Below are 12,805 nucleotides of genomic sequence, written 5' to 3'. Positions count from 1 at the left end.
GTACTTTGAAATTATTTTCTATAATAACGTAACTATAATGTGATTTGGTACTTTGAAATTATTTTCTACAAAAGCGTAACTATCATGTGACTTGGTACTTTGAAATTATTTTCTACAAAAACGTAACTATAATGTGACTTGGTACTTTGAAATTATTTCTACAAAAGCGTAACTATCAGGTGACATGGTACTTTTAAATTATTTTCTAAAATATCGTAACTATCATGTGACTTGGTACTTTGAAATTATTTTCTACAAAAGCGTAACTATCATGTGACATGGTACTTTGAAACTATTTTCTACAAAAGCGTAACTATCATTTGACGTGGTACTTTGAAATTATTTTCTACAAAAGCATAACTATCATGTGACGTGGTACTTTGAAATTATTTTCTACAAAATCATAACTATCATGTGACTTGGTACTTTGAAATTATTTTATACAATAGCGTAACAATAATATGACTTGGTACTTTGAAATCATTTTCTACAATAGCATAACTATAATGTGAATTGGTACTTTGAAATTATTTTCTACAAAAGCGTAACTATCATGTGACTTGGTACTTTGAAATTATTTTCTACAATAGCGTAACTATAATGTGATTTGGTACTTTGAAATTATTTTCTATAATAGCGTAACTATCATGTGACTTGGTACTTTGAAATTATTTTCTACAAAAGCGTAACTATCATGTGACTTGGTACTTTGAAATTATTTTCTACAATAGCTCGTGTTTAACAAAAAAAACAACAAAGGAATTATTTACTGACCTTTAGTTGTTGTGATTTTAAAAGTTCCGCTTTAAAAGTTCCAAACGTGTTTAACAAAAAAAAAAAAAAAAAAAAAAAAAAAAAAAGAATTATTTACTGACCTTGAGTTGTGATTTTAAGACTTCCGATTTTATTTATTTTCTTTATTTATTTTCTTTATTTAACTTTATTTTCAACTAATTCATCCGGGTTTTCGAAAGCAATTCATGCCAGAGTACAGCACTATAACTAGTCTAAGACATCCACTCTGTCATCGCTCCCACCCCCAAAAAAATAATTTTCAGAAATTTATTGTTAAAACTTTATTTCAACTAATTCATCCGGGTTTTCGAAAGCAATTCATGCCAGAGTACAGAACTATAACTAGTCTAAGACATCCACTCTGTCATCGCCTCCCACCCCCAAAAAAAAAAATTTTCAGACATTTCTTTTTAAAAATTTTTTTTAAACTATTTCATTTGGGTTTTTCACAATCAATTCGTACCACAGCACTATAACTAGTCTAAGACACCCACTCTGTCATTGCCCTCCCCCCCCCCCCCCCAAAAAAAAATACTTTTCAGACATTTCTTGTTAAAACTTTATTTTCAACTAATTCATCCGGGTTTTCGAAAGCAATTCATGCCAGAGTACAGCACTATAACTAGTCTAAGACATCCACTCTGTCATCGCCCCCACCCCCCCCCCCAAAAAAAAATTTTTTCAGACATTTCTTGTTAAAACTTTATTTTCAACTAATTCATTTCGGTTTTCACAAGCAATTCGTACCACAGTACAGCACTATCACTCGTCTGAGACATCCAATCTGTCATCGCTCCATCCCCAACCCCCCCCCCCCAAAAAAAAAATACTTTTCAGACATTTCTTGTTAAAACTTTTTCTGAGGGGGAAGGAGGGGCCTCTGAGCCTTGCCTTTGAGGCAGATCCCATTTATTTTTTATTCTTAGTATTTTTGGCTTTCCATCCAAAATTTACCCCCCCCCCTCCCCTGCCCTCAGAAATGGGGGAAGGAGGGGCCTCTGAGCTTTGCCCTTGATGCAGATCCCATTTAATTTCGATTATGTTTATTTTTGGTTGTCCCCCAAATTTTGACCCCCCCTCCCCGGCCCTAACGAATGGGGATAAACAGGGCCTCTGAGCCTTCCCCCTTGAGTCAGATCCCATTTATTTTAAATTTTGAGTATTTTTGGTTTTCCCTCCAAAATTAATCCCCCCCCTCCCCTGCCCTCATAAATGGGGGAACGAAGGGCCTATGAGCCTTCCCCTTGAGGCAGATCCCGTTGATTTTCGATTCTGAGTATTTTTGGTTTTTCCTCCAAAATTGACCCCCCCCCCTCCCTTGTCCTCAGAAATGGGGGAACGAAGGGCCTCTGAGCCTGCCCCTTGAGGCAGATCCCATTTATTTTCGATTCTGAGTATTTTTGGTTTTCCCTCCAAAATTGACCCCCCCCTCCTCCGCCCTCAGAAATGGGGGCACGAAGGGCCGCTGAGCCTTGCCCTTGAGGCAGATCCCATTTATTTTCGATTCTGAGTATTTTTAGTTTTCCCTCCAAAATTGACCCCCCCCTCCCTTGCCCTCAGAAATGGGGGAACGTAGGGTCTCTGAGCCTTCCCCTTGAGGCATATCCCATTTATTTTCGATTCTGAGTATTTTTGGTTTTCCCTCCAAAATTGACCCCCCCCCCTCCTCCGTCCTCAGAAATGGGGGAACGAAGGGCCTCTGAGCCTTGCCCTTGAGGCAGATCCCATTTATTTTCGATTCTGAGTATTTTTGGTTTTCCCTCCAAAATTGACCCTCCCCCTGCTCTCAGTAATGGGGGAACGAAGGCAACGTTAAACTATATTAAACTGACAAAACTATCCAAATATCACATGTGTATTATACAGTACACAATCACCTCATCTCCCCCAAAACACTTTTCAGCCATTTCTAGTTAAAAATGTTTATTCCAATTCGCAAATCTCATTACCCCTTTTTAAACGTCAATCATAACAAAGCCTACACACATGTACACACTATGCTTTCAAAAAACCAGTCTGATTGAAAAACTTGGAGTTGAAACAAATTTGTGCGGGGAATCCCCCGTTCATACTGTTATCTTTTTTGCAATGTTTAAGAACAGGCGGGGGATCCCCACTCGTTTGGAATGGTACCAACAGGACATAAGCAAATAGCACGTAGTTTTATAACGTGTTTAATCACGTGTAGTTTTAAGAATGTGTATGTGAACTCATGACCTACATTCATTGTGTAATTGACAACAAAAACAGAAAAAAACCTGTTTGAGGACATTATACACTGCCAAATAACCGCTGGCTGTAGACTATGCCTTGGAAAGCTACCATGGAACGTAAAGGCCGCAAAGTATAAGTTAGCACTCTACTTACGCCCATGGTAGTACTCTATTATTTCTTTCTTCAATTGTTTTTAGATATATTTGTGGTTTTTTATGTTAAACACGGCAGTTCGTTCCTTCGAAGGATGAGTTTCGCAAACTTAAATTAACGTTTCAGTCACGCCTCATTTCTTATGTTTCAGCAAAGTAGAATTGAAATATTTAGTCAAGAAATGTTTTTCAGTAACTGTTATTGTGCTAAAAGAGGCTGTTTATATCCCAAAATGACAGTTTATGTAAAAAAAAGTGGTAAGCACTGTGATAAAAGAGGCTGTTTATATCCCAAAATGACAGTTTATGTAAAAAAAAAGGTCTTATCAAAGGCATTTTGCCGTGTCACAATTATATAAATTTTATTTTGCGTATAATTGTTGATGAGTAACTTTAACGTTAAAGAACTTTTCATGCTTCGAATTAGCACAAAAGGCAAACTCTTTCCATATATATTTTGTTTTCAAACCTTTTATTTTTACGATTTTGTTTATTTCTGACGAGGGTTGTGCTTTACTTACCCTTTATTTCCAAGAACGGTTGTAACTCTAAAGCCTTAATTTACTACAGGTATAGGTTTGAAACTGCTATTCTAGGTTTCTATGATATTTTGAAGTTGATGGCTAAATTTTCCTGAAACTTGCACATCCTTTTCGGGAATTTGTCCCCTGTCAATACTTTACTTGCTTAAGGCTCCTACCAGTGGCCCTACGTAGAGAGACATGCGACTTTTCGGCTCCAATCGGAACGGTCTTGCGCAAGCCTGACTGCTTCTTGTACCTTTCAGGAACTTCGTTTTGGCCAGGTCTGTGGCATCACGAACAGAAGCAGCAGTCGGCCTGGTCTCAGCATTGTGTTATAGTAACTTACAGAGAGACTTGCCAAAAACAAGAAAAGAAAACTGACGAAAGACTAGTATCAACAGACGTTGAGCATTTATTTCTTTGGGCGAAACACTAGCTCCTCATTTTCCCCCTAACGGTTGATAATTTTGGGGAGAATCAAATATAAACAAATCACTTCTAAGTCCATGGCAGTGAGAGATAGTGTTCTTAACTTTATGCTTTTCTTAAGAAATTGGAAAAAGCAAGTAATATTAACTTAGAAATGCTGAGAAGGAAGCATTATTAAAACATTTGTTGAGTTAAAAATATTAATAAAGCAGAGAAGAATATAATCACTACTTCAATTATCCTCACCCCTTTTTTTAGATTACTCCGATGATATTGGTTGCGTATCTAAATTGTTGCATTATAGTAACTTACAGAGAGACTTGTGAAAAGAGAAGAAAAATGACGAAAAGACTCAATACAGTGTCAACAGACACAGCTCCTCTAAAGAAAGATCCTAATAGCGACACACCAAGTGTTAGGTAAGCACTTCTTTTAAACAATTTTTTAAGATAACACCTAAGACTTTAATTTATTTGATCAAAAATTGTTCAAATCAAAAATTCACAATGGATGGTTAAATCCTGTGCGCATGAATAACAACTCAGAGGTCTAAGTCCCTTCTTCAGATTCTAGAAAGCCTATCTTTGTCAAACTATGCTCTCTTCCCTATTTTTTTCTGCAAAGTGTACAATTTATGCCCTTTCCTAAACGACAACCAAACATCTCGAACTAAAATTAAAAAACGTTAATAATATTAAGAAAGATTCATCTTTTCACACAAAAGATACAAAGTGTGTACAAGCGATAAAAAAAGTCTCTCGTAATTTCTCTATTTTAAAAAAATGTCTTACCTAGTTAAATGTATATATATATATATATATATATATATATATATATATATATATATATATATATATATATATATATATTATATATATATATATATATATATATATATATATATATATATATATATATATATATATATATATATATATATATATACCATATAAATTTTTTTTAAATGATAGTCTAAAAGTTAATTTATTGGTGATTATTAAGAATATTTGGAACCATACGGGGAGATTTTGTTGCAGATGATTTCTGTTGTAAATTTATTGATAAATAAAAGAACTCTGAAATCAGAGGCTGGTTAAATCCACTTATGATTTACCTTTTTCTCAACTCTAGAGTGACCTTGAAAAATTCACAAGTATTCCGGAAGCTTAAAATGAGATTGGCAGTCAAGAGTCTACCACCCATCGAATGATACGATTTTCATAATCGATATAACTCTCACTAACCCTCTCATTTAAGTCCCACTCGATTTAGCACCATCCTAATGACAGCTATAGCATAGTTCAATTAACAAGTTTTGTTGACAGAGTATGGAGAGTTAGTGCGTTCGACTTGGATTTATGTTGACAGTTTGCGTTTCAATTGTCTCTATCGAAAGAATAATGCATATATAAATGTCGTTCGTTAACAGAATAAATCAAGTTGTCTTTTCTCTTTTGGTCAGTAGAGAATCGTCGGATTTTAGCGAACAATTTAAAAACTCTTCGGAGAGCATACCGGGTGAATAATAAAATGAGCAAATTATTAAGAATGGTTATTACAGTATGAACTTCATTATCAATGTGTATTTCTTTATTAGTCAGATATCATGCGGGATACATATTTGTTAAGTTCAAAGGACATAAACCTGGATATATTTACGACCACATTCTCATATATCGTAATAGCAATTGACCCATAGCTTGTAATAAAACAGAGGCCGTTTGCATACTATGCACTATATTCGTCATACCATAGAGGTCAATTATATGTTCTCGATGTTCTTGGACTAAATCTATTTCCGTATAGATTCTGAGCCTACGTTTGTTAGTTTGAATCACAGTTTATAGAATTAGCAGTATGATCATACCCTATCTCACCCATTATAAAAACCCGGACCAAGGTGCGAGTGCTCCGGAGAACGTTTTTGCAGATAGAAACATAAGCGGCATTATATCTTTTCACGGGTAGACAAGTCAGATTTCTCTTGGACACGAAACAAGTGGAAACCGGCTATTACGAATAATGCACTTTGTAACCATTTCTCATTGATTGACGGAAATAGACTAACCCGCTAATGCAGAAAGAAGTGGGAGGAGCTTTTTGTTCGTACCGAGAATGAAGACCAGAAATGATCTGCGATAAACTTACTGGATAATACTGTAAACTGTGGTTTGAATCTAGTTTCGTATCTGTCCTGAGTAGTGTCTTGTTTATTCCTGGACTGTTGTGTAAACTTTGGAAATAGGTTTTTCTAGGTTAAAACCAATAATTAAAATTGTAAGTATATGTCAAAAGGTTCATTTCCTAGTTAAAATCCCATTTCCTTGATAACTAAATTAATTCTGAATATTTGCTTTAATTCCCGGAAGATGACTGATTAAGGTGGAACAGTTCTGTCAAATGCCCGGATGTGTATCTGCATATTGTGCTGAATATAAGTTACCAATTTAGATTATTTGAGTCAGTTCAAATTCTGTATCTGTCCTCGCCATATGTACATCCACTGTATTATATGTATAAATAAACATTTTATGCTCTAAACATAAACTATGTGATGGTTAGAGACTCTAGACATCCTCCACCGGTAGAACCCAGATAATAGGCCAACGCTACCATAAGGCCCCAAAGAGAAGAAGTCACACTTTACAGAGAAGTAGACAATTCACAGAGAGGTGAACACAGAGACTTTACAAAGTGGTGCAGCGGTTTTTGCCGGAGAGGATTGCAGTTAACATAGTCTTTTGATGCCCGTCACCTACAGTGTCATCGTTCCAGCTTCAGTTCCAGGTTCCAGTTCAGATCTAGTTCAGTTCCAGTTCAGTTCCAGGTTCCAGTTCAGTTCCAGCTTCAGTTCCAGGTTCCCGCTCCAATTTAAGGTTCCCGCTCCAGATTCCAGTTTTTGATAAAAAGTGAAGAACGTCGAAGGACAATTTACGAAAGTAAGTCATGCACGTTAAGTTCGCACGCGAGTAGGAAATCTGTTAGGAGTGTTGAATAACGATTTTTCCTTGTTTTTACAGCGTTGACTTAATTAATTTGTTTTACTAATATTTTTTTCTCTCGTTTAAAATGAGCGCAATTCCAATTTTAGATCCTTCAGATCCTGAATTTGACAAAGATATTGCTTCATCCTTTTTCAAAGAAATAAGAAGTAAAGGTTTAAATATCCATTTGAATTTTGATTCTTCAAGTTGGGATTATAATCCCACTTCAATCGTAAAATTTTTGACTACTGTGGGTAATTTAATAGCCAAAGAAAATGCCACGGTAAGAAGTAGTGTAAATATGATAATTCTGAGGATGATATAACAGACAAACCTATTGAGGATAAGAGCAACAAGGAGAATTTGAATCAAAGAGTAATTGGGTCAGTAATGGATCCCCTGGGAAATATTCCAGTTCTTGAAAATGCAAAATTTATAAAAACCTTTTTTTTGGCCAATTGAGAAGGGTAAAAACATTGCTAGGCTGGTCAGACTCGCAAGTGATAGATGCAGTACCGTTTAAAGTAACAGGGCCATTACTTAATTTTTTTGAGGATAGATATTCCTCCAATATTATAAATTTAGAGGAACTTGAAAAGGAAATGACGCAGGCATATTTACAAGGAAAGACAGCAGGAAAAAAATTCAAAGATTTAGCTGAATTGAGACAATCATCCAATGAAACAGTGTATAAGTTTTATAAGAGGGTGGAGCTTACCATAAAATCATATCGATTTGTATATGGCGAATTAGTAGATTTTTCTGATAGTATAGGCCTGGATCGTTTTATTGAAGGCTCGAGACTAAATATTAAGAGATAATTATTAGAACACCAGGATGATTATAATTCTCTCTCTGAAGCGTATAAGATAGCGCAGCGTTTTGAAGCTATTGAAAAATACAATTGGTGAAGAAAAGCAGGAATTTTTTTCAGCAACCGTAGATGCTGAATTTCGTTGGACAGGACAGAATGAAGGACTCCGTCAGAACTGGCCTGACGTAAAACGTGACCAGGGGGATAGGTAGATTTTTTTAGTGCAGGATGTAGGGGTCATATTAGTAATTTAAGCAGAAATTTTAGGACAAAAAAAAATTATGACGAGAAACTGACAATTTTTTATAAGGCACTGAACTGAAAGGTGTATTATCAAGAGAGACGAGAAATTTATTATTAGGAACCAACGTAATGAGGCGTTGTGTCGAGTGAGATGAGGCTGGTGAAGGGGCGGACGACAGTCGACCGATGGACTAGCGGTTAACGGGTTCAGAGGATCCTGGGAAAGGAAGGTCTGAGCGGTTAACGGGTTCAGAGGATCCTGGGAAAGGAAGGTCTGAGCTCCCATGGGCGAAGAGAGAGGTAGGCGGTGGATCACCGAACCTCAAAAATACTGCAGGTTTTGTACCATGGAAAATAGTCGACAGGGCGAAAAAGAGCGTGCCAGAAGTCGACAGGGCGGAAAAGAGTTCCGTGCCAGAGAGGAAAATAGTCGACAGGGCGAAAAAGAGCGTGCCAGAAGTCAACAGGGCGGAAAAGAGTTCCGTGCCAGAAGTCGACAGGGCGGAAAAGAGTTCCGTGCCAGAGAGAAAAATAGTCGACAGGGCGGAAAAGAGTTCCGTGCCAGACGTCAACAAGGCGGGAAAGAGTTCCGTACCATGAGGAATGACAGATAATAATTTTGTGTCTTGGCTGTTGAAAATTTTTGACAACCTGTTTCTGAAGGAAGGTGTTCTTTATTGTTATCCGCTAGGAGGCGTTGGCAAGGACAAAGGGTACCCTAGAACAGCTAAATTAGTCTTGCCAAGTGTCCCAGTAGATTCGGCAATAAAACTGGCTCATGATAGGAAAACGGAAAATCTCAAAGAGTACAATATAATAAAAACGCTGTAGAACAACCAGTTTTTCGAGAAGGGGACATAGTTTGAGGATAGCTTGTTATAGAGAGTATTTAAACAATTATAGAGATAAGTAGAGTAAGATGATTGCAGAGATTAGTATGTTATTGCAGTACAAATTGTGTTGGGAATTTATGTCAAAATGAGGATGTAGCTAGTTTTTATGCTGATTAACTGGACAGGAGAAATTCTGTCTTTGAAATAGGAAATATAGAAAGATAAAAATGACAGGCGAAAGCTGTGTGACAACTTTTCTCAAATGATGTATTTACTTCCTTTTGATATCTTATAAATAGTAAGGGAACCGAATAATTTGAAAACAAATGCATTAAAGCTTTGGTAACAGAAAAGCAAAAGAAAATCACATTGTGTTTCTGTCGAAGATTATTATTTTTGTTTAAGTGTTCTGTTCAAATTTAAGTTCTTTTAAAAGATATTTTGACGATGTGCAAATTTTTATATTAGGTGTAGCTGTGCGAATTTTATGCGAACTTAGTATGACAATATATACTGAAATGACAATGCCCATCGGAAAAATATTTTCTTGTGTCTTGTTGATTAATTTTTAGTGGCAGTATTTTATTTTATGTTTTTGTTATTTTTACCATTGTTTGAGGATAGAAAATCGTTTTTTTTCTAAAGATTTTGAAAACCCCGGGGAAAATCTGTAAACTTTGGAAATAGGTTTTCTTGGTTAAAACCAATAATTAAAATTCTAAGTATATGTCAAAAGGTTCATTTCCTAGTTAAAATCCCATTTCCTTGATAACCAAATTAATTCTTAATATTTGCTGTAATTCCTGGAAGTTGACAGATTAAGGTTGAACAGTTCTGTCAAATGCCCGGATGTGTATCTGCACATTGTGCTGAATATAAGTTACCAACTTAGATTATTTGAGTCAGTTCGAATTCTGTATCTGTCCTCGCCATATGTACATCCACTGTATTATATGTATGAATAAACATTTTATGCTCTAAACATAAACTATTTGATGGTTAGAGACTCTAGACATCCTCCACCGGTAGAACCCAGATAATAGGCCAACGCTACCATAAGACTCCAAAGAGAAGAAGTCACACTTTACAGAGAAGTAGACAATTCACAGAGAAGTGAACACAGAAACTTTACAGTTGAAAATAAACCATTTTTGTACAATTACTGACTTTGCATGAAAAGCATACAAATCGTTATTATGTTGTGAGCACCATTTGATGAACTAAGTCCTAACCAAAGGAAGTCTCACAACAGTTTGAATATTTTGTTTAATCTAAAAAACTTACATAATAGTAATTGGTACCAAACGAGAATCTAACAATTGAAACCAAACAACAATTTTTTTAATTTTAGAGATAGATATATAGAGTAAATTCGTTATTTACGTCCAAGTCTTGATCCTCATTCGTTTCATGTAACGTGTCAACAGAACAGGTAACGTGTGCTTGATTTAGATGTGTTTCATGCGAAGATAGATTTACAGAGTAAATTAGTTTTTTACGTCAAAGTCCTGATCCTCATTCGGTTCATGTAACTTGTGAGCAGAACAGGTAACGTGTGCTCGATTCAGATTTGTTTCATGCGAAGATAGGTTTACAGAGTAAATTCATTATTTACGTCAAAGTCCTGATCCTCGTTCGTTTCATGTAACTTGTAAACAGAACAGGTAACGTGTGCTTGATTCAGATGTGTTTGATGCGAAGATAAATTTACAGAGTAAATTCGTTATTTACGTCAAAGTCCTGATCTTCATTCGTTTCATGTAACGTGTCAACAGAACAGGTAACGTGTGCTTGATTCAGATGTGTTTCATGCGAAGATATATTTACAGAGTAAATTTGTTATTTACGTCAAAGTCCTGATCCTCATTCGTTTCATGTAAAGTGTCAACAAAACAGGTAACGTGTGCTTGATTCAGATTTGTTTCATGCGAAGATAGATTTACAGAGTAAATTCGTTATTTACGTCCAAGTCCTGATCCTCATTCATTTCATGTAACTTGTAAACAGAACAGGTAGCGTGTGCTTGATTCAAATGTATTTGATGCGAGGATAGATTTACAGAGTAAATTCGTTATTTATGTCCAAGTCCTGATCCTCATTCGTGTCATGTAACGTGTCAACAGAACAGGTAACATGTGCTTGATTCAGATGTGATTGATGAAAAGATAGATAGTAGGAACCTATCATGAGTTCCTGAAGGGACATAATTTATGCATGTTTTATGGTTTTTCTCACTGAGGATGAAAAAACCTGGTTTTTCTCACTTTGATGGATGTTTCTTGGATGTCAACAACAATTGATGGATGTTTCTTGGATGTCAACAGCAATTTATGTATGTTTTTAATGGTTTTTCTCACTGAGGATGAAAAAGCATGTTTTTTCTCACTTTGATGGATGTTTTTTGGATGTCAAAAACAATTGATGGATGTTTCTTGGATGTCAACAGCAATTTATGTATTTTTTATGGTTTTTCTCACTGAGGATGAAAAAACATAATTTTACTCACTTTGATGGATGTTTCTTGGATATCAACAACAATTGATGGATGTTTTTTGGATGTGAACAGCAATTTATGTATGTTTCTATGGTTTTTCTCACTGAGGATGTTTTCTCATGGTTTTTCTCACTGAGAATGTTTTTTAATGGTTTTTCTCACTGAGGATGTTTTTTGATGGTTTTTCTCACTTTGATGGTTGTTTTCTTGAATGTCAACAACAATTTCTGGGTGTTTCCTGGATGCCAACAGCAATTTATGTATGTTTTTTGGTTTTTCTCACTGAGGATGTTTTTTCATGGTTTTTCTCACTTTGATGGATGTTTCTTGGATGTCAACATCAATTTATGTATGTTTTTATGGTTTTACTCACTGAGGATGTTTTTTCATGGTTTTTGTCACTTTGATGGATGTTTCTTGGATGTCAATAACAAGTTATGTATGTTTTCATGGTTTTACTCACTTTGATGGTTTTTTCATGTTTTTTCTCACTTTAATGTTTGTTAATGGTTTTTCTCACTGAGGATGTTTTTCATGGTTTTTCTCACTATGGAAGTTTTTTCATGGTTTTTCTCACTGTTGATGGATGTCTTTTTATTCCGTGTGATTTTTTCTTTACATGGTGGTCGTTCAAAAAGCGAGGATTTCTGTTAAATAAATAATTCTTATATTTTTTCCGTTCAATTGAAAGCGAAGATTTCTGTTAAATAAATAATTGTTATACCTTTTAAAATAGCTTTACGGGGTTTGAGGGGCTCTGTCGTTTTATTCCGTGTGATTTTTTCTTTACATGGTGTTCGTTCAAAAAGCAAGGATTTCTGTTAAATAAATAATTCTTATATTTTTTCCGTTCAATTGAAAGCGAGGATTTCTGTTAAATAAATAATTGTTATACCTTTTAAAATAGCTTTACGGGGTTTGAGGGGCTCTGTCGTTTCATTCCATGTGATTTTTTCTTTACCTGGTGTTCGTTCAAAAAGCGAGGATTTCTGTTAAATAAATAATTCTTATATTTTTTCCGTTCAATTGAAAGCGAGGATTTCTGTTAAATAAATAATTGTTATACCTTTTAAAATAGCTTTACGGGGTTTGAGGGTCTCTGTCGTTTTATTACGTGTGATTTTTTCTTTATATAGTGTTAGTTCAAAAAGCGAGGATTTCTGTTAAATAAATAATTCTTATATTTTTTCCGTCCAATTGAAAGTGAGGATTTATGTAAAATAAATAATTTTTATACCTTTTAAAATAGCTTTACGGGGTTTCAGGGGCTCATTCATTTTATTACGTGTGTGTTTTTAATTAAACGGTGGTCGTTCAAAAATC

The 12,805-nt window shown here is 35.2% G+C and overlaps 1 protein-coding gene across 1 annotated transcript in view; it reads left to right on the top strand.

Moving 5' to 3' along the window:
- LOC148941335 (putative G protein-coupled receptor B0563.6) overlaps window positions 1-12,805 on the top strand; it is a 230,050-nt gene that overhangs the window by 140,683 nt on the left and 76,562 nt on the right. Inside the window, exon 4 of the mRNA XM_089104099.1 lies at window positions 4,373-4,533. Coding sequence (XP_088960225.1) covers window positions 4,373-4,533 — 161 coding nt within the window. The remainder of the gene's footprint in view (window positions 1-4,372; window positions 4,534-12,805) is intronic.

This window comes from Artemia sp. Qi Xiang Cuo, chromosome 18, assembly GCF_049724085.1.
Source record: "Artemia sp. Qi Xiang Cuo chromosome 18, ASM4972408v1, whole genome shotgun sequence".
In the NCBI taxonomy this organism is placed as follows: Eukaryota; Metazoa; Arthropoda; class Branchiopoda; order Anostraca; family Artemiidae; genus Artemia; species Artemia sp. Qi Xiang Cuo.
The sequence above is the reverse complement of the archived record's forward strand: the minus strand, read 5'-3'. Positions and strand labels throughout refer to the sequence as shown.